Genomic DNA, 22,404 nt, shown 5'->3' with positions numbered 1-22,404 from the left:
TTTTAACATTTTTATTAGAGTATAATTGCTTTACAATGGTGCGTTAGTTTCTGCTTTATAACAAAGTGAATCAGCTATACATATACATATATCCCCATATCTCTTCCCTCTTGCGTCTCCCTCCCTCCCACCCTCCCTATCCTACCCCTCTAGGTGGTCACAAAGCACCGAACTGATCTTCTTGTGCTATGTGGCTGCTTCCCACTAGCTATCTGTTTTACATTTGGTAGTGTAGATATGTCCATGCCACTCTTCCACTTCGTCCCAGCTTTGTCCCTTCCCCCTCCCCGTGTCCTCAAGTCCATTCTCTAGTAGGTCTGTGTCTTTATTCCCATCTTGCCCCAGGTTCTTCATGACCATTTTTTTTTGTTTTAGATTCCATATATATGTGTTAGCGTACAGTATTTGTTTTTCTCTTTCTGACTTACTTCACTCTGTATGACAGACCCTAGGTCCATCCACCTCACTACAAATAACTCAATTTCGTTTCTTTTTATGGCTGAGTAATATTCCATTGTATAGATGTGCCACATCTTCTTTATCCATTCATCTGCTGATGGACACTTAGGTTGCTTCCATGTCCTGGCTACTGTAAATAGAGCTGCAATGAACATTTTGGTACATGACTCTTTTTGAATTATGGTTTTCTCAGGGTATATGCCCAGTAGTGGGATTGCTGGGTCGTATGGTAGTTCTATTTGTAGTTTTTTAAGGAACCTCCATACTGTTCTCCCTAGTGGCTGTATCAATTTACATTCTCACCAACAGTGTATGAAGGTTCCCTTTTCTCCACACCCTCTCCAGAATTTATTATTTGTAGACTTTTTGATGAAGGCTCTCCTGACCAAAAACAACTTCATTAGATACACTGTACATCTCATAAAATTCACCCATTATAAGTGTACATTTCAGTGATTTTTAATAAATGTATATAGTTAGGCAACCATCAGTCTGTAATTGCCTTTTTTCCTCAATTGTGGTAAAATACGCATAACATAAAATTTTGCCATTTAACCATCTTTAAGTGAACTCTTCAGTGGTATGAAGAGCATTCGCATGATTGTGCAATCTCCAGAGCTCCTTCCATTGTGCAAAACTGAAACTCCACCCACTGGACAGTAACTCCCCGTTTCCCCCTGCACCCAGCCCCTGGCAATCACCCCTCTAATTTCTACCTCCACGAATCTGGCTTCTCTGGGTGCCTCATAGAAGCGGAATCACACAGCATTTGTGTTTCTTGTGACTGGCTTATTTCCCTTAGCACGATGTCTTCCAGGTTTATCCAGGCTGTAGCAAGTCAGAGTTTCTTTCATTTTTTAAAAAAATATTTATTTATTTGGTTGCACCAGGTCTTAGCTGTGGCTCGCTGACTCCTTACCTGAGGCATGTGAATTCTTCGTTGCAGCATGTCTGTGGGATCTAGTTCCCTGACCAGGGATCGAACCCAGGCCCCCTGCCTTGGGGGGGCGTGGAGTCTTAACCACTGCATCACCAGGGAAGTCCCAGAATTTCTTTCATTTTTAAGGCTGAATAATATTCCATTGTATGTATACACCACATTTTGTTTATCCATTCGTTTGTTGATGGACTCTTGGGTTATGTCCACCTTTTAGCTCTTGTGAATAATGCTGCTATGAATTTGGGTGAACAAGTATCTCTTCATGTCCCTGCTTTCAGTTCTTTCAGATGTATATCCAGAAGTGGAAATGCTGGATCCTACCGTAATTCTACGTTTAATTTTTTTTAAAGAAACTGCCATACTATTTTCCACAACGGTTGCACCATTTTACATTTCCACCAACGGTAGTTGCCTTTTAATACTCTATTTTATTTTATTTAAATATTTATTTATTTATTTGGTTGTGCTGGATCTTAGTTGTGGCTCGTGGGCTCCTTAGTTGTGGCATGCAGGCATGTGAACTCTTAGTTGTGGCATGCATGTGGGATCTAGTTCCCTGACCAGGGATCGAACCCAGGCCCCCTGTATTGGGAGTGTGGAGTCTTATCCACTGAGCCACCAGGGAAGTCCCTTAATACTCTAGTTTATATTCAGGTCTCCAAAGTCATTCTCCAAATTCATTTATTGTGACTTCTGTGTTCTGTTACCGTGGCTAAGTGCTAAGGACATAGTGGTGAAGGTGTCTGCCCTTGTGGAACCTGCAGTGTGAAAAGTGATAAATACATAGACAATTCAATCTATAATTATAAACTTTGAACTATGCTATAAAAGGAAAGAATTTCTAGAAATCAACACTAATAGGTGAGACCGTTCTAATTTGGATGAGAAAACGCCGGTTTTAGGAAGAAAAATTTGAACTGAGACTGGAGGCTTAGTGGAAGTGGGCAGGTGAAGAGGCGTAAAGAGTAGAAGGGAAGAAAGTTCCTTGCAGAACAGAGCAGAGGTGGGATTTTGTGGACAGAGTTGGAAGGTCTGAGTTCCACAGAGACCTATACCCTTAACTGGAAAGTTCCTGAATTCATACATTCAGCCTAAGACTGTTAGTACCCACGAGGCGCTGATGGGAGCTTTGAGTTTGTTTTGCCATGGATGAAATGGGAATAAGAAAGGATTTTAATGAAGCTGAAATGGGATTATGTATCCCAGATACCCTTAGACACAGTAAAGCCTCAATGTTCATAGACTACTTGAGGAAAGATATAACAGGAAGTCGATTTCCCGACAATTTCTGCCCCGGGCAAACAGTGAGAAGGACTGGATTATACATAAACCCAGTCACCTAACCAAAGGCATTACAAAGTTTAATACCATCCTTTACAATGATCTTTTTTTTCCCCCTGACTCTGATCACAGCCAGGTCTTTTGGTTTTAGGGAATATTAAATCATCCAAAAAATTACCGTGGATTAGGCACTGGCCTTCTGCCCTGCCGTGCGCCATTTACTCCCCCCCACCCCCTTTGTTCTAGGGTCTTACTTCACCTCCGGCTTACTAGCTCCTGGCTCATCAGTTGGAAGTAGATTCAAAAAGTGTCCTGTGCCTTTCTTTTCTTAATATAATATTCATGGAAGGTTTTCCTTTGGGGAAAACTTCTCTTTGACTTTCTCCGTACAAGTTATTTCCACAGACTGTGGATTTTTCAGGACAGGCTTAATTTAACATATGTTTTCTTTTACCACAATTTTTACTTGTTTAGCTATCTTGTCCGTATTCAGCTACCACTGAACGACAATCATTGGGATGTGATGAAAGAATTTTGAAATCGGGCTTAGGGACTGAGCGCATCCACTTCCTAATTAAGTTATTTCATGTCCTTAAACCTCAGTTTCCTCATTTTCAAAATGGACAAAACAATGCCAACCTCTCTTGGAAGATAAAAGGAGAAAGTGTGCATTTAGTGCAGCCTGTGGTACATACCAGGAGCTCAATTAATTATTATTATTATCACTTGGAGACTCAAGTGGCATAATTTTAATACCTTGTTCTAAGCAGAAACGGCATCGTGTTTTCACTGTCACCAACTAAAATAAGTATAAACAACTATATCTTCAATTAAGTTTTCCTTAAACCACTAACATTTCTTGAGCTGTAGACCTAGTGCACATGCATTTAGATTGGTAAATTACATCTACCACACTACCTTACACAGAAAAGGTGTTGGGAATATAAGCAGATTAGTCAGTGAGGCAGGTGTTAATTGGCTTTTTTACTCAGTATGAGAATTCTAAACAGCTTCCATGTATTATTAAACCAAATTCTTACTTTTCCAACTTGGGCTGTTGACTGTAATTCTCTTTTTTGGTTTAGGGGACTGAAAACAATGCCAAGCATTTTCAAACAAAGAGTCAAAAATTGGAGGTTAACCTTCTTTCCTCCAGTAAGTTTTATTGATGGCCATGAATATCAAAAAGATGATAAGCTGATTTATTTTCTGCCTTGGGTTGTCCAAACACCCAGGTGAACATCTTTATCAGTTTAGCATTCTATTTTGCTTGCATTCCCGATGAGCTTACCAGAAACTCTAACAAGCTGGGAAGCTGATGAATAACTAATCAAGAAAATGCAATGCACAAATGTGGAGGAGCGGTCTATAATTGCACAGTTCCTTACAATGAAGTAAATGCTAAATACAGACGCATGCCCAGAGGCACCAGGGAAACACCAATCAAAGACTTAGAAGGCTGAAGATTTCATCATTTATTCAACATTTATTGAGCATTTACATCATGCAAGGCAGTTAATGGAATAAAATACATAGAGATTTACTGTAGAGGTGTGTATACATATAATATTATACACACATACACACTTTTAGAAAATTCCAGGCATCTCCATGTCAGGATGATGCAATCACTTTGAACTACACATCTTTTCCACAGTAAAGTCCATATTGCAAAAAATTCCGATAATGATTAGTTTGGCAACACCCAGTTACTATGACAACGCCCATTGCTGATCCATGGGAGATGTAAGAGGATTGTCTCAGTAATAAAATGATGTTATCAGACATTTATGGCTTGTGGGGAAAAAGTGCAGTCGCTCCTTGTTTTGATATTATCTCTGACTATACTTGCTTTTAATCTACCTTTTCTATATTTAGTATCCAGTCGTTTTAAATTAAAAAACAAAACAAAACCCAAAACCCAAACCAAAAATCAAGGTCTGCACTGTGACAGTAAACTAAACCTTTTGAGTATGAATCCTGGAGGTTATTATTTAGCATTTAAAGGAAATAAATCATGGTGAGGGGGTAATCTGAAATTTGAAGGCCACCTTAAGAGTTGAAATGGGGTGGGAAGGTTGAATATACCACCATTTACCATTCTTCAGATACCTCCAGACTCAATTTAAACATTTCAGTGAAAAAGGAGATGGGAGGGGACACGGGTCAAATCTCAGTTTTTTGTTTTGTTTTGTTTTTGTTTTTTTGTTTTTTGGTAGATGTAAACACTGAGCCAAAATATTTCACTGAAAAGACCTTCCTCCCCGGCTTGCGAGGATATCAACCTTACAGAAGTAATTTTTGGAGCACACTACCAAATACGCTCGTTCCAAAACTGTTACGGAAGCTCCAAGTTTTTAGTAAATACACAATCATTTTTCTTTTTCTCTCCGAGGATTCAGATAGCTGAAGCGAGGATGGGTCCCCCTCGGATTTCGTCCACGATCCAGCCAATCTGAGCCCGGATGCTAATTAGTTGCTCTCCCCCGATGAACACGCCTTTGTCGCTTGTAGGGCCGGACTACAAAGCCCAGAATGCCTCGCCCCTCCCTGATCAATGAGGTCTTATTTAAATGATCTCTGAGGTCTTGGACCCAGGCCAATCAGCTGTCAGGGCTCATGATAAATCGCAATGCATTATTGATAATAATAATTACTGGGACATGCGCGTTCCGGCCGAAGGGGGGTAAATTTCCGAACTCCAGGAATTTGTGGCGGAGTGGGCAAATAACCGCGGCTCTCCAGGCGCCCCGATGCTCGCACCATGTCGAGGCGCAAGCAGGCGAAACCCCAACACATCAACTCGGAGGAGGACCAGGGCGAGCAGCAGCCGCAGCAGCCGGCCCCGGAGTTTGCAGATGCGGCCGCAGCGGCGCCGGCGGCGGGGGAGCCGGGTGAGTGGGGCTGGGGGCGCACGCCCCGGGCGGGCAGTTTCCGGGACGTTCGCGGGACCCTAGAAGGCGCGGACTTTGGGGAGCCAACGGCTTCCACCGCAGACTGGGGAACCGAGATCTGGGGGCTCAGTTCCAGAGGAGAGCGGCAGCCTCATTCCCCACCCCCACCCTCGTTAATTTTACACTTCTCCCCTTTAATCGCTTCTCCCCTCTTGTGTAAGTTTCACCCCCGGGTCTCGCTCTTATTGTAAAATTGACCCCCAGCCTCTCCTGTGTCCCTCATTCCTGAAAGGTTCCCTTCTCCTTGTCCTCTGCCCCTCTCGTAATTGGTTCCACTCCCCTCACTAGTAGCCTCCCCCCCACTTGTAACTTAGGCTCCCCTCCTCCCTCCCTGGCGCTGCTTTTTAAAAGAAAGACCCCGGGGGTCCCCACTCTTTCCCTCACCCATTAGGGTCTTTGTAGGAGGCTGGGGAAGGGGCGCACCCTAGGAAGACCTCCCGGGGGAGCACGATCTGTTGTACGCGCCCCTCCCGGGCCAAGAGGGGGGAGGGGGCGCGACCTCTCCCCACCCTCAGGAGCTGGGGTGCGGGCCACCAGCGCTGCGGAGGGGATTGGAGGGCCCGAAGAGGTGGAGGAGAAGAGCACAGTATTTTCCTTTTTTAAAAAAATTTCTTTTTTGGTTTTCCTCTTTTCTCCCGGGGCTACGCCGCCTGCCGATCTTCGCCCTAACCTTTCGGGGCCTGACCTCCAGCCATCTTTGATTTCCGACTTCCTAAAAATAAACCGCGGCCGGCGGGAGGGCTGTGGGCCCCCAGGGGCGGGGGTCGCGGGCGCACAGCAGCCCCGCTGGGGTGCACCAGGCTGGCGTTTTGCGTGCCTTTTCTAGGGCGCCCGGCTTTCCAAACGCGCGCCCCGGGGGCCAGAGGGGAGAGGTCGGGCCAGGACTGGGCGGTCGTGGCCAGGGCGAGCTCCGGGGGCTGACCCGGCCCACGCTTCCGCGCTGCGCGTCTTGAGGGTCTGGAGGAGTTCTGGACCCCCAGCCCGGTCGGGAGCGGCCAAGCAAACTCCTCTCTTCCTAATCATGTAACCCAGGGGGCTTTAGGAGCCAGTCGATTTCCCACTATCTCCCCTCCGTCCTGGCCCGCCAAATTGTCGCCTGATAAGTTTTTCGCGTACGCGTGGGGGGAGGGGGCGTTTTTAACGTCCTCTTGGGCCTTGTTGGTGGCTTCTCTCCTCTCGCCGCCTGCTTTCTAATTTCCCAGCCCGTGATGGGGGTGTGCGCGGCAACCCGACTCCGAGCTACAACTCCGATGGGAAAACGGTTGCTACGTTTTGGTTACCGTACCTTTTATTTCGGGGAGGGAATGTGGTAAATTTCCTAAATTTATAATATAACGTAAATCCCTATTTCCCCTCAAATAAAATTTTTCCAGGGCAAATTAAAGAGATCTGCTTGACCGAGGGGGCGGCTGTGCGTTTTCGGGCGTCCGATGGTCAGGGCAGCGTGCACCCAAGGTCGGAGGAGGGTGGACTCTCTTTGTGCCTTGGGAGGGGGAGTGCGGGGGAGAATGGAGAGGCTTCGTTGCCTGGCCCACCTGGAACAAAAGGGTTAACCCTCTGCCCGCCCGCTTCCTCCCGAGAGGAGGGGCGAGCTCCTGGCTCTGACCCCTCCCCTGGTCCTGCTCTGACCTCCCCTTCCCCCTACCCGCTTCATTTTGGGTGGGCGCGCTGAAGTGGGGCTTTTGGTGGTGTTTGGCACCTTAGGGGGAGCTTCTTAAATTAACGCTAGCTGGAGTTTGCAATCAGTTAACCCGAGCTGGTTAGGATCGCGGGCCTGGCTGTGCGCTCCCTCCACGATTTGGGAGGGGGAGTTGCTACTGATCGCTTGGGTTGGAGTGGACGGCCGAGCTGCGCGCGGGCGCCCCCTGGAGGCCCAGCCTGGAACCTCGCCCTTTGCTGAGAGGCGGGTCCCTTCGCAGGTACCGGCTCACACCTGATGGGTGGGACAGGCTGGGGCAGGGGGATGGAGAGCGCTGGGCTGGGCTAGGCTAGGGACTCCAGTTGGTTGCTTGAGCTATCCCTGGCTGTGTCGGGTTTTCTTTGCCAAGTCTTTGGAATTCTTGGAAAGAATTCTTCGATCCTCGAATGTGTTTGCAGAGTCCCCCAGTTGCCACGATAGGACAGAAGGTAGTTTTCCCAAGTAGTACATTTTAACTGATGCATTTTGTATTTGAGCGGCCTGTATGTATCATTTTAAAAATCCAGTTTAGACTGGTCTTATTTTGCAAAGCCAATTTGAGACCCACTTATAAAGAATGTACTTTTTGAGGGAGGAAAATGAAGTACGGCAAAAAATTAGATCAGAAAATCTGCAGGTGGTCAGGGGACTCAGGCTACATACAGGAAAATTAGCATTTTCTCAAAAGAGTTTCAAATGCCCTTTGTGCTAAACTGGATTACAGCCATCAACGATTAAGATTCCCAAATTTCAAATAACTGCCTAGCCCCAGTTTCTAAACTGAAATGACCTACATTGGCGGTAAGGATTCTGAGAATAGGGCACTTGGGAGCTTATATTTTAATAGAGGGAGAGGGAAATCTTGTTGATCGAAGCGTTAGTTAATGTTGCAGGCTGACTTTCTGTGTTTCCATCTGAGTTTCTGAAAGGGGCTACAACTTGCCCACACCGCTTTTGTTCCGTCAAAAAGAAATTGCACAAGTCAATGCTAGTTGGTCCTTAAAGCCTCTGCAGCCTTCCTCACGGTGGGGAGTTGGGGAGCCATCTTGGGAGGGAGGGATAGAGTTAATGCTTCCTCTTTTTAAATGAAGTTAGGTTTTGGTAAGATTTTAGAGTGAGGTGTGCATTCCAATCTGGTTATATGACTTTCAGCTGTGTAACCTTGATTTCTGAGCTTTTGGGTTCTTCCTGTGTACCATGGAGATGAAGCATGCTGTTTATTTAGATAGTTTCCACTATACAAGACCCACTGTGTGCTGGAAACGTGATCAGTAATTAATTTTGTTCAAAATAACAATGTTTTATGTTTTATTGTGCCAAGACGGCACTGAACTGCCAAGTTGAGATAATTCTGCAGTTTTATCTGTAGCCTGCTGTGTGCCAGACACCAGGCTGGGGACCTCAACGACATTATCTGTAATCCTCATTTTTACTCATTTTAGAGTAAACTTTAACTCCTGGTTGCAATGGCTTGCCCAGGGTTGCCTTGTCCTGTTTGATTTGAGCCTTGCTCTAAATCCAAGAAGCTGTGTTTATCGTGGTTTTAAAGAGTTGGTTATGGGATGGGATTTTCTATCAGATGAGGGAGCTATGGTGAGTGTTCAGCTGGTTGAGTGTTATCTCTCCTCCCTTTTAATTTTTGAGATGTGCCTCTGCAGGCTTTAGAATAAGAGGTCCTGGGAAGCAAGTCGAAAATAAAGCAGAGTTTGCATTTGGTGCTCTGGGCTTTACTGCCCTGGAAAAAATGATGGGAAGAGTTCAAGATATTCCCTTTTTCATCATCCTTAACCTATTGTGCTTTTGATTGTTTAAAAAAGCATCTAAAAATTTTAAAAGCTCTAAATCCATGTAAGAACTGCATCTCTGATCGTTGCCATCTATTTATTTATTTATTTTTCTAGATTTCAAGTCTATGAAAGGCTTTGTTCTAGGGGGATCTGGGGAAGGAGGCAGCAAAAGCTCCTGCCTTCATGGAGTTTACAAATTGCTTAAAAGATGAGCTCCAGTTGAGGCAATATGGGACGTATCTCTACAGCGTAAATAGCAGAGCTCGCACACCTTATAGCACAAAGAAACTTTGATTCTTTTACTTCTCCCTTTTCAGCAGACTTGAATTTTGATCCAAGACCATTTGGAACAAATTTTTTTTGTACCTTAATTAAATAGAAAGTTAATTACTGCTCTAATTTGCCACCTACAAATTGAGTTAAGGGCTTGTTCCTTAAGTGTTTCCCCGGATTGCTGAATTCAGATGTAAAATTAAACTGGTAAACCAGTTTCTTTGAACTGGTTCAGTACTTAAGGACATCTCAATTTCTTTTTGTTTTTTGGTAAGCAGTTATCCTGCCGGTGGGGGTGGGGTAGAAGATGTTTATGTACTCTAGATAATCTGCTCATTGTCGTTCTTTTAATATAGGAATGGGGGGGAAGATAAGCTTGAGGCATAATGCTTTTCTCGAGATACACAGGTTTTTTTCTTAAGCATTTTCACTGGCTCCAGAATTTGATTGGCCTCTGGCAGATGAGCTTTCTTCCTATACAATAGTAAGAGTATTTTCTATCCATTTGGCAGTGATTGAATCTAAGCCCCCTGCTGGGTTTACTGCATTCTTCCAACTTATTGGATAACTAGATGCTGAGAGATAACATTCCTAAAATTCGGAGTGGGGGTGGGGTAGAAGGATGGAAGATCTAGTTGCTGTGTAATCCCTCTGAACTTTGCTTTTTCCTTTTGGGAAGGGTTAACTTAAGCATACCCAGCAATTGTTCATAACAGAGTCGTCTTACTCTTTGGCAAATACGCTTTCAGTATTTGCCAGTGGTGGTCTGAATGTCGAAGTACTTTTTACTGCACCAGCAAACAGAGCTCCTGCTGTTTGAAGACTCAAGTGGGATGTTGCCGGTATTGCTTGGAGGCTACAGAAGAGGCAAGCCTGTGTATACAGTGCAGGCAAGCTGGTATTCAAGTTGTAAATCACTCTTGGGAACTGTTGGATCCTTCTAGGGCAGGGAGCTTAACCTTTTTTGTGCCACATTCACCCCTTCTCATCAGAATGTATTTAAATGCATACAATAAGATACATAGAAATACCAAGGAAATAAATTGCATTGAGATAACACTTAGTAAAAGTAACATGTGCTTCTTTATGAACACAATAAAGGAGATCTAGCAGTCAGTCAGGTAACCAGAATTTCCAGTAATGCAACCGCATTGACATCACAGGAAAATACCTGCTTTCTGTTGATGACATAGGCATGGGTTCTGCAAATACCGCTGAGGTGTGTTCCCCACGCTCATAATTGAAAGAAATGTTAAGTTTTAATTCAGCTGAGTGAAAATAAGGTTGCCATCTTTTTTTCCTGTCTAATTTCATCAGCCCCAGTTTAAAGAGTTATCTCCTTTAAAACCTGCATTGTCAGTAAGGGAATATTATCCCCAAGGGGGTGAAAATTGGGTTTTTTTGGGGGGGCAAAAATGTTTATTGATGTTACAGTGGTTTGTGGCCTTCCAAAGGACCATAGTGCATAAACAGATAATATAGTATATTGGTGGTATTAAAATTTGGCGGGGGGGGGCGGTGATTAGGGAAAAAAAGCTTTAAAAGCCTTCCTAGAGGGGTAAAATGAAAAAAAGTTCAAGAAACTGCTCTAGAAGAAACAATTATAAATCAGGCCACTAGCTTCAGTTCTCTTCTTCAATAGTATTTAAGGCTATAATCCCTGCCCTTGTGTTTTACCAGCACGGCACCTTGAGGCACTTATTTCTGAGCCTTAGTTTCCATGTTTGCGAATTGGGAACAAAGATGCTTGTTTACGTGGCTACGAAGATAAGTGAGTTAAGGTGTAGGAGTCTGAAGTGAGTACTTTGTTGCAGTTTGTGGAGGATAGTAGTAGTTTTGCTTTGGCCCTTAACAAGCATTTGTACATGAGCTTTGTTAGAGATTTCCAGAAGTAGAATGGCTGAAAAAAGGGGTGTAACATGCTAATTAAAAAGAAGCCAAAGTACAGAAGTGTATACATTTATTTATTTATTTTCTGTGGTCACACTGCACTGGCATGTGCCTCCCTGACCAGGGATCGAACCTGCGTCCCCTGCATTGGAAGTGTGGAGTCTTAACCACTGCACCGCCAGGCAAGTCCCAAAAGTGTATACATTTTAAAGTTTCTCTTCTACCCCAGGCCTGTGCTCCAAGAGGCAGGGACCAGCCATAGCATCTATTATTTCAAAAGTTTCCCACGTACATACTTATATCTTTATCCCCAGACACAAAGAGGATCTATACATCCTGTTCTCTACTTATTTTCCTCTTGAAAAGCAGTCTTGGGCGGTTGTCTTACAGATCAAGCATATATAATAAAGATCTACTTTATTTTTGAAGGCTACAAAGTAGTCATCATTTTCGTGTACCCTGATTTATTCAATCAGAACCGTACTGATGGACCAGAGTGCATCCTTTTTTGTTTAGGCTGTTTGTTACTATGAAACCTGTATCCTGGTATCACAGAAAGTAAACTCCTAACAAGGGAATTGCTGGGTGGAAGGAGAATTGCACTAAAATGATGATGTTGGTGAACTGTGCTCTGAAGAAGTTGTATGTATTTATAGGCACCAGCCTACTGGTGTATTTCCCTCCCAAGAGAAACTCTTTAAGTTCTACTTCTGAAGTTCTTGACACATAATTGCCAGAATTGCACTTCCAGAAAGATTGTGCCGGTTTAACAACACACCCCAGCAAACACCGCATTAGAAGTCTTGGGAAGGTGTACCAATAGGTACTATCTTAAGGATTCTGGGAATTGATGAATATATTTAACTTGATTCTTGGAAATTCTATTGCTTTGGAGCAGTTGTGGAGCCGGAAGGAAGGAGGTACCTACCTGCTACACTCCACATGGAAGTAGCAGGGGTGTATTATGTCCTAAGTTAACCTCCCCACACCCCCAAACCTGACCCCTCAAGCTTTCCTGTTCCTCCTGGGGTTTCTGTGAGAGGAAAGATAGTTGCCAGTCTCAACAGAAGAAACATATGCTTAGGAGGAAGGGTATCAAGGAAGAGTTCAAAGGGACGGTCTGGGTCCTGCGTGCCTTGGTTTTAATGTTGGCTCCGCAGTTTACCACATGCCCTGCCTTGGGGAAGTTAATGTCCTCTGTGCCTCAGTTTCCCCCTCTGTTAAATATGATAGTCTCTAGCTCAAGAGTTGTTAATAACATGTAAATTACACCTGGTACATAGTAAGTGCTCAAAAGTTACCTATGACTAGATTTTTCGTTGTGTTGCCTTGGGTATAAGTCACATTACGTCCAAGTCTGTTTTCCTTATCTGTAAATGGGGCTGATGTTAAATAGGGTTGGATGGGTATAGTATGGAGCCCAGGGCACCTGGAGGTTCTAGTCTGGACTACAGGAGGCTATTAGGCTGCTCATCTTTTTATCACCCCCTTAGCCCCTGCCTTGTACTCAGTAGGAGGCGAGAAGTATTGTTAAATGAGTGAGGCTTTAAATGACTGGTACAAGGCTTATTGTGTTCAGCAGCCCTAGTTGCCCAGGTAACCAGATAAGCCGCCGAAATAGAAAAGGTGGAGAAACTGATGTTAACTGACTACGTACAGGATCTGCACTTTCAGGTCATAGGATGGCGCCAGGCTCACGGTCAGCACTCAGCAAACATTTGTTAAATTAATCACGTCACTTAACACAGCATCTAACTTACGTGGTTGTCATGATTTTACACATTTAATAGAAATCCTGAGGGGTAAGCCCACCACATCAAACCTGTTTTCCATGGATTGATCCTGACCTGTTTGCCTTCTCTTGGCTCACCCCCGACCCGCATACACCTTGCAGAACTTTTGATGATTATTTAATCTGAAATTAGGAAAAATTAAGTCAATTTATTAAGGCCGTGCTATGGAAATGTAAAAGAACCAGTGTTTGAAAATCTGATGGAAAGTATAGATCTTTCTCAAGAGAAATACACTTTGTTGCAAGATCAGCCCCTCCCCAAATTGTTGACTGACTCCTCAGTCAAAAACCCATGCTGTTGGGAAATGTAATCACCCAAGGAATTGAGGCAAAATGGGTTAGTTGGCTTTACAAAGTGATCATTTTATTTAAAAGATAAGTGGATACTGCCTGGCCTTACCCCCATGCATTTGTACATTTCAAATGGGATTTGTTTTAAACAAAAATGGTCACACCTTACAAACTATTCTGTAACCTACTTCCACCTAACTTCTGGCTCCATGTCAGGACGTACGGAAATTCTGCGTCGTTTTTGTACTGTGGGTAAACCAAAATTTACCTTTTTTTTTTTTTTCCCCTCTTTTGTGGCTCTAAACATTTCTGTGAAAAATATCCCTCTTCCTCCATGGATTTTTTTAAAAAAATAAGTTTATTTATTTGTTTATATTTGGCTGTGTTGGGTCTTTGTTACCGCACGCAGGCTTTCTCTAGTTGTGGCGAGCGGGGGCTGCTCGTTGTGGTGGCTTCTCTTGTTGTGGAGTGCATCCTTCAGTAGTTGTGGCGCACGGGCTTCGTTGCTCTGCGACATGTGGGATCTTCCCGGCCCGTGTCCCCTGTGCTGGCAGGTGGATTCTTAACCACTGCGCCACCAGGGAAGTCCTCTCCATGGATCTTTGTATACGTGTGCAAATGTCTGTGGTTTGGATCTGCGCACCTGGAGTTGCTGGGTCTGAGGTGTGCCTATATGACTTGTCAGTGGTAAGGTGTACATATAATAGGTGAGGCAGGAAATGAGAAAAATAAAGTAGCTTAGAGGTTCTCCACCCGCCAGGACTCAGGCATCTGGCTAAAAAGCACAGTCCCCCGACAGGCATTGTGACGTGCAGACTAGCAGTCACTGTGAAGGAAATAGGACCCAACTGCAAAAGAAGTCCAGGGACCACTCATTTTCAGGAATAGAACTACCCAGAATAGGACGGTTGGTTGACTTTTGTGTAACAGAGTAGAAGTTGCAAACGGAAGGTGAGGAATAAAATCCATCATTCCCATCCCTTCCTTCCTTTCTTGGGCTTCTTTCTTTGTTTAATGGCTTATTAATCCTTTAATGTCCTGTTAAGGCATTTCTGTAGGTTTTTCGTAATCAGGAAGGTCAGTGAAGTTTTTTTTCTTGGACATGCAATCTTTCCTTTTTTTTCAGTGTGTTTTTTCTTATTAATTTTTAGCACCTTTAACCTTTCATTGTCCCTGGTGGGAAGGTACACTTACCACATTGTCTGAATGAGTGACTTACTGCAATTTCACTTTCGATGGGCCCAGGATGGAGATGAGCGGCCATGAATTGAGCAGGTTTCCAACATCATTTTATGGTGGCATGAGATCCATTTGCCTTTCAAGCCAGCTCTCAGCTGGGTGAGGGCCAGAGCTCCAAGGGGATTATTTTAATGAATTGTATGCGTTTCCCAGGGCTGCCTTAATAAGTTGGCACAGACTAGATGGTTTAAGACAGATTTATTCTCACAGTTCTGGAGGGTGGACAGCTGAAATTTAGGAGTTGCAGGGCTCCTTTTGGAGCCTCTGAGGGTGAGTCTGTACCAGGCCTCCTCCCTACCTTTTGTTGGCTTCCAGCCGTCCTTGGCTTATAAAAGCCACGTAACTCCTGCCTTGGCTTCACATGGCCTTATTCTGTCTCATGTCCCTTTCTTTTCTCCTTAAGGACACCAGATACTGGGCTTGGGACCCACCCTAATTACAATTGCAAAGATTTCCCCCCCTGCCCCAAAGAAGGTCGCTTGCACAGGTGCAGGGGTTAGGATTGGACATTTTGGGGGGTTATGATTTGACCCCCACTACCTAAGTGATTGGTTCACTTGAGACTCTTTGGATGCCTTGTTCCCTTACACAGTTTTGTGCGTGTTGGGACACAGATCACGAAGACCTCTGGACTGTGAGCTGTGGTTTTTCCCAAGAAATCGCCCCACATCCTTTCTTGGGTAGAGTTCTTAGCTTTTTCTCTCTTGTCACAGGTACTCCAATGAACCCCCCAGGGAGTGGTGATGACGTGAACGTGGACGGAGCAGGGATAAAGAGGCCTCGGCGGGAGGAGACTCACATCTGTGAGAAATGCTGTGCCGAGTTCTTCAGTTTCTCGGAGTTCTTAGACCATAAGAAGAATTGCACTAAAAATCCACCTGTCCTCATCATGAACGACAGCGAGGGGCCGGTGCCTTCAGAAGACTTCTCCGGGGCTGTGCTGAGCCACCAGCCACGCAGCCCAAGCAGGAAGGACGGTCACAGAGAGGACGGTGGCAGCTCAGGGGACACGAGGGAGAAGCCGGGGGCAGAGTCCATCGTGTACTTAAAGACGGAGGCCGCCCTGCCACCCACACCCCAGGACATAAGCTATTTACCCAAAGGCAAAGTGGCCAACACCAACGTCACGCTTCAAGCACTACGGGGCACCAAGGTGGCCGTGAACCAGCGGGGTGTAGACGCGCCCCCAGCCCCGCTGCCTGGCGCCAGCAGCATCCCCTGGGTCCTCGAGCAGATCCTGTGTCTGCAGCAGCAGCAGCTCCAGCAAATCCAGCTCACGGAGCAGATCCGCGTGCAGGTGAACCTGTGGGCCTCCCACGCCCTCCACTCCAGCGGCGTGGCCGGAGCTGACTCCCTGAAGACGCTGGGCGGCCACGTGTCCCAGCAGGTTTCGGCGGCTGTGGCTCTGCTCAGCCAGAAGGCGGGGAGCCCGGCTTTGCCCCTGGACACCTTGAAGCCAGCCAAGCTACCTCACTCCAGCATCCCTTCTGCTGCGAGCTCCGTGTCCCCAGGGCTGACGCCCTTCGCCCTGAAGCCAGATGGGACCCGGGTGCTCCCCAACGTCCTGTCGCGTCTCCCGGGGGCGTTGTTACCTCAGGCCCCAGGCTCTGTGCTCTTCCAGAGCCCCTTCTCCGCGGTGGCGTTAGACCCGTCCAAGAAAGGGAAAGGGAAGCCACCGAGTGTCTCCCCGGTAGATGTCAAACCCAAGGACGAGGTCCTCTACAAGCACAAGTGTAAGTACTGTAGCAAGGTTTTTGGGACTGATAGCTCCTTGCAGATCCACCTCCGCTCCCACACCGGAGAGAGACCCTTCGTGTGCTCTGTCTGCGGCCACCGCTTCACCACCAAGGGCAACCTCAAGGTGCACTTTCATCGACATCCCCAGGTGAAGGCAAACCCGCAGCTGTTTGCCGAGTTCCACGACAAGATGGCGGCGGGCAGTGGCCTTCCCTATGCGCTCTCTGGCCCTGTCCCCGTAGATGAACCCGGGCTCTCCTTAGACAACAAACCTGTCCTTGCGACGGGGACCCCCAATGTAGGGCTATCTCAGAATCTCTCTTCGGGGACTAACTCCAAGGACCTCATGGGTGGCCCATTGCCCAACGACCTGCAGCCCGGGCCTTCTCCAGAAAGTGAGGATGGATCCATCCTACCTGGGGTGGGGCCCAACCATAACTCCCCGAGGGTTGGTGGCTTCCAAGGGAGTGGGACACCCGAGCCGGGGTCAGAGACCCTGAAATTGCAGCAGCTGGTGGAGAACATCGACAAGGCCACCACCGACCCCAACGAATGTCTCATATGCCACCGTGTCTTAAGCTGCCAAAGTTCCCTCAAGATGCATTACCGCACCCACACCGGGGAGAGGCCGTTCCAGTGTAAGATCTGTGGTCGAGCCTTCTCCACCAAAGGCAACCTGAAGACGCACCTCGGGGTGCACCGGACCAACACGTCCATAAAGACGCAGCATTCGTGCCCCATCTGCCAGAAGAAGTTTACCAACGCGGTCATGCTGCAGCAGCACATCCGGATGCACATGGGCGGCCAGATTCCCAACGCGCCTCTGCCGGAGAATCCCTGTGACTTTACGGGTCCCGAGCCAATGGCGGTCGGTGAAAATGGCAGTACAAGCGTTGTCTGTCATGATGATGTCGAGAGCATCGATGTAGATGAAGTCTGCTCCCAGGAGGCCCCTGGCAGCTCCTCGAAGGTCCCCATGCCCCTTCCCAGCATCCACTCGGCATCACCTACTCTAGGGCTGGCCTCGGTGGCTTCCCTAGATGCCCCAGGGAAGACGGGTCTCACTGGTCTTGTCCTGCAGCGACAGAGCAGCCGAGAAAATGGTTCCGTGGAGAGTGATGGCTTGACCAACGACTCTTCCTCCTCAGTGATGGGGGACCAGGAGTATCCGAGCCGAAGTCCAGATGTCCTGGAGACCACGTCCTTCCAGGCAGTCTCCCCAGCCAATAGCCAAGTGGAGAGTGTCAAGTCCAAGTCTCCTGATACCGGTGGCAAAGTGGACAGCTCCGAGAACAGCCGCACTGAGACGGAAGGTGATAGAGCTTTGGATTTAACTTAGGTCCATTCTGGGCACAGAGTCATCCAAAAGGAACCTGGGTTGAACTTGACAAATGGAGAGTGTGGTATATGTGAAATAGCTCCCGTGTAGGGCGATTAGCCTTTCTGTGGGTACTTCTGGATAGAGGGCAATAATAACTACCTCTGTCGTAGTAGAGACATGCTTTTATTTACGACGGTTCTTGCAAGTTGGGTGTGGACAGCGTACTTACTTTTGGTGGGTTTTTATTTTTGTGTTTGAGCCCTGTGAGGGCAACATGGGTAATCCTAAGTAAATGCTCCAGTAGAAGAGTATTTGAGAAAGTGGGCACTGCTTTTTGGCCAGTGAGATAAGCCATAGTTCCTTGATTCTGAAATCTCACTCCCTTATGTAAAGTTCACAAATTAATAACTCTTGAGGGAGAGAAAAGAATCTAACCTATTTTAAAAGCACCCCACATAAATGGGGTGCCTGTTGACGGCATTAATGGCAAAAATGGGGGAATAGCAACATCGTAGAATCAGAAAGATAGTGTCAGGGCTTACTTTATAAAGGTAACTGAGTGCAGGAATTTGAACTTGGAATTGCATTGCCTGTGACTGTTGCTGATACCTTTAAAGCCAAAATAGTAACCTTCTCTGAAGTGCTGGAGTCACTCTCCATGCAGATAAACAAGTAAAAGGAAAGCTGCTTCCAAGGTGTCAATTTCCTGAACGCTATTTGCAGGCTGTCAAACAGTGGGGCAGTTGTGGTCAAAGCTCCTTTCTTTTTGGATTGAAGAATGAATGACTGTAGGATGATAATTTGGGATTTTTTTTTTCTGTGCACACCAGGTCGGAGCACTGGCCCACCGACATTTATCCGAGCCCAGCCAGCCTATGTCAAAGTTGAAGTTCCTGGTGCGTTCGTTGGTCCCGCGACCATGTCCCCAGGCGTGACACCTTTGCTAGCCATCCAGCCCCGACGACAGGCCAAGCAGCACGGCTGCACAAGGTGCGGGAAGAACTTCTCATCTGCCAGCGCGCTTCAGATTCACGAGCGGACTCACACCGGGGAGAAGCCTTTCGTGTGTAACATTTGTGGGCGAGCTTTTACCACCAAAGGCAACTTGAAGGTGAGTTCAAGCCTCGCAGTGCAGTCAAAAAAGAAAAAACAGAAAAAAGAAGAAAGAGACTTTCTCACATTACAACATTTCTGAAGTTGGGATTCCCGTTGTAGTCAGTGCCTGCATGAAATCGTTCAAGCCTGGAAACACAGATGATGTTTGTCTTGTATTGTAATGTAGTGTCGATAAATCCTTTACAGATTTGCCTGTGCTTTCAGACTTGATGACCACCCTGTACGTTGGTTTTTGTTTTCCTGGCCTGCTAGGTTGAAATAAATACCACGAGTTAAACATAGATATAGTGCCACTGGAGTTAAAGGAAGAAGGCCTCCAGGTTTATTGGCCTTTCTTTGAAACTGAACAGCTGGGTTCTTCCAAAGAATGTCATGTGTCTATTGTTAGGATAAGTTGGTTCCACCTAAGATATTACCTGGGAGACTGTCCCATGTAAGGATCGAAAGTGGCCTGTGTAAGGACACAGGATGGGAAACCTGGGTTTCCCTCATGGTCCTGCCTCTACTTTGTTCCAGGCGTGTTTCTCTGGACCTCTTTTCTCTAACTAGCTCCCCAGTGAGTAGACTAGTTGAATTCTTTGTAATGAGAATGAAGGTTGAAACTTCATCTTAAAGTTGACCTAGAAGACCTCATGTCATTTTAGAAATTAAAAGTACTTATTAAAAAAACTATATTCTCTTAATATTTTAGTCTAGGTGGCAAAAATGTCAGGGGAGGAACATGGAAGTAATTTAATCTGTAATCCCAACTTCCAGAAATACAAAGCGTAAGTTTATTCAGGGGCCTTGGAATCAATCTGGGGAAGGTTTGGAGCTGCTGTTGCTGCGTAAGTGGCTTTGGGCAGGTGGCTCCTGTGCCTCGGTTTCTCAGGCATGGGGATCATGGTAATGACCTCAGGGTCGCTTGGAGATTAATTGAGTTGTATGAGTGTTTCACGTGATGCCAGGAACATCTTAGTAATTTCTTGGAGTGATGAAGAGCAAGTGACGTCTGAGCCTGCTGGGATAACTGCTGACTTCTAAGCATGTCAGTGAAGTGATGTGAGAATGCTTGAAACCCAGGACCCATCACGTTCTTCAACTCTTTATAAAGAAAGGGATTTGAAAGCTCAAAAACCAGACCAGGAACATAATTGCAGATAGGAGGCTGGCCAGGTCGAAGCAGCAGTAAGTGGTAGGATCTCTTTCCTCTTCAGAAGAGTCCTTGCCTTGTCTGCTACCATAGATGAAATAACATTCATTCCCCGTGGCCTCGTGTAACCTTCCCAACTAGGCTTATTTTTCTCTACAGCAGTGATTACTCTTGTTGACACACTATGTATTTAGGATGTCAGCTCCATCAGGCCAGGGTCTGTTTTGTTCAAAGATTATTTTTTAAACTCAAATTTTCTTTTTTCTTTTTTTTTTTTTTTTTGCGGTACGCGGGCCTCTCACTGTTGTGGCCTCTCCTGTTGCGGAGCACAGGCTCTGGACGCGCAGACTCAGCGGCCATGGCTCACGGGCCCAGCCGCTCCGCGGCACGTGGGATCTTCCCGGACCGGGGCACGAACCCGCGTCCCCTGCATCGGCAGGCGGACTCTCAACCACTGCGCCACCAGGGAAGCCCTTTAACTCAAATTTTTATTCAAGTAATTGTCGATTCATGTAGAGGGAGAAGTCATACAGAGATGCTTACCCACTTTGCTAGTTTCTCCCAGTGATAGAATTTTGCACAACTATAGAATAAATAATAACCAGGATATTGACATTGATGTAACCTACTGGTCTTATAGATATTCCCGTTTTACTTGTACTCCGTGTCTGTATGTGTTAAGATCCGTACCATTTGTTAACTGTGTAAGTTTGTGTGTTCACAAGTTGTAACCCTAGCACTTGAAACAACACTGCTATGTAGTAGGTGTTGACAAAACTGTACATGTGAACAGTGGTATGGGGAAAATTGGAGTGTGTATTCCCCACCTCGGTTGCCCTTACTTGCCTCTAGGCAGGAATGTAGATCCATGGTTGCCAGATGATCTGATTTTTTTTTTCCCCCAAGAGAATAGGTATCTGTATTTTTTTAAAAAAATAAATTTATTTATTTTGGGTGCATTGGGTCTTCGTCGCTGCACCAGGGCTTTTCTTTAGTTGTGGCGAGCGGGGGCTACTCTTTGTTGCGGTGCGCAGGCTTCTCATTGCGGTGGCTTCTCTTGTGGCGGAGCACAGACTCTAGGTGCATGGGCTTCAGTAGTTGTGGCGCGTGGGCTCCAGAGCGCAGGCTCAGTAGTTGTGGCGCATGGGCTTAGTTGCTCCGCGGCATGTGGGATCTTCCCGGACCAGGACTGGAACCCATATCTCCTGTATTGACAGGCAGATTCTTAACCACCGCGTCACCAGAGAAGCCCGATATCTGGATTTTTTTAATATGAAATCTAATTTTAAAATATAAGTTTAGATAGACCAAACCATAGGCAGACTTGACTTTGGTTTGCCCACATGCAATCCCATCTCTGTTTTGGTGGAAACCTTTCTGTCCCTCTTCCCACAGGTCCATTATATGACGCATGGGGCCAACAATAGCTCGGCACGCCGTGGCAGGAAGCTGGCCATCGAGAACACCATGGCTCTATTAGGAACGGACGGAAAGAGGGTCCCCGAGATATTTCCCAAGGAAATCCTGGCCCCTTCGGTGAACGTGGACCCTGTTGTGTGGAATCAGTACACCACCATGCTCAATGGTGGTCTGGCCATGAAGACCAACGAAATCTCTGTGATCCAGAGTGGTGGCATTCCCACCCTCCCGGTGTCGCTGGGGGCCAGCTCCGTGGTGAATAACACCGCTACCTCCAAGATGGATGGCTCCCAGTCGGCCATCAGTGCCGAGGTGGAGAAGCCAGGAGCTGCCGACAGCGTCCCCAAACACCAGTTCCCTCACTTCCTGGAGGAAAACAAGATCGCCGTCAGCTAAGCTACAGGAGAACGCACGTCGAAGGAGCAGTGCAGTGACCTCTCTAGAACTGTCCCTTTTTTGTTTGTTTTTCTTAAAGACCCCATCTCCTCCAGTTTTCTTCCCGATGTGCAAATAATGTTTACAGTTGTGACCACAACCTCAGGCACATCCTACAATCACAATGTTGCTATGCTGCTTTGCAAAAACAAACAAACAAAAAAGAAAAATCAAAAAAAAAATTCATACTAAGATATAGACTAGTATTTTTTTTTTTAATTTTGGAAAGAAGCGGGTCTTGCAAAGTAGTTTTGTTACTTGCAACAAACTATATACATAAAACCTTTGTACAACCTAGAGTAACTGTTTCCAAAGACTGTCACCTATTTCAAGTTGGAAGGTGTTGAACCACCATGGAGAAGACAACTGTTTTGCCTGTTTGGGGGGTGGGGGGAGGGGTGGGTGGGTACTGTATACTTACTTCTGCGGTGACTGTATGCGGGTAAATGGACAAGGTCTGTCGTCTTTTTAGGGACCTGTTTGGTATTCTCCCAACCCTACACCCATTTTTCTTTTCTTTTTTGAATGTACTTTTTTTTTTTTTTTTTTAAAGCCGAGGTTGTAGAATTCCAAATTTTTTTTCAACCTTGGAACCTTAAGTAGAATGCCCTCAAGTGGACAGATTTTAGTCCTTAGAAAGTCGGTGTGTGTGTTGCTGCT

General features: G+C 46.1%; 1 protein-coding gene across 1 annotated transcript; it reads left to right on the top strand.

Annotated features, from left to right (window-relative positions):
* The first annotated feature begins 610 nt into the window (after positions 1 to 610).
* SALL4 (spalt like transcription factor 4) lies at positions 611 to 22,124 on the top strand. The gene is made up of 4 exons (XM_022597695.3): positions 611 to 5,574; positions 15,298 to 17,634; positions 18,473 to 18,753; positions 21,286 to 22,124. Exons 1-4 carry the CDS (start codon positions 5,445 to 5,447, stop codon positions 21,703 to 21,705), a joined length of 3,168 nt encoding a protein of 1,055 aa, XP_022453403.1. The 5' UTR covers positions 611 to 5,444; the 3' UTR covers positions 21,706 to 22,124.
* Positions 22,125 to 22,404: the final 280 nt, after the last annotated feature.

This window comes from Delphinapterus leucas, chromosome 15 (genome assembly GCF_059928025.1).
Source record: "Delphinapterus leucas isolate spDelLeu-1000000601 "Yukka" chromosome 15, BTC_Dleu_Yukka2, whole genome shotgun sequence".
Classification (NCBI taxonomy): Eukaryota; Metazoa; Chordata; class Mammalia; order Artiodactyla; family Monodontidae; genus Delphinapterus; species Delphinapterus leucas.
Note: the sequence above shows the minus strand (reverse complement) of the source record. Positions and strands in the feature narration are given on the sequence as shown.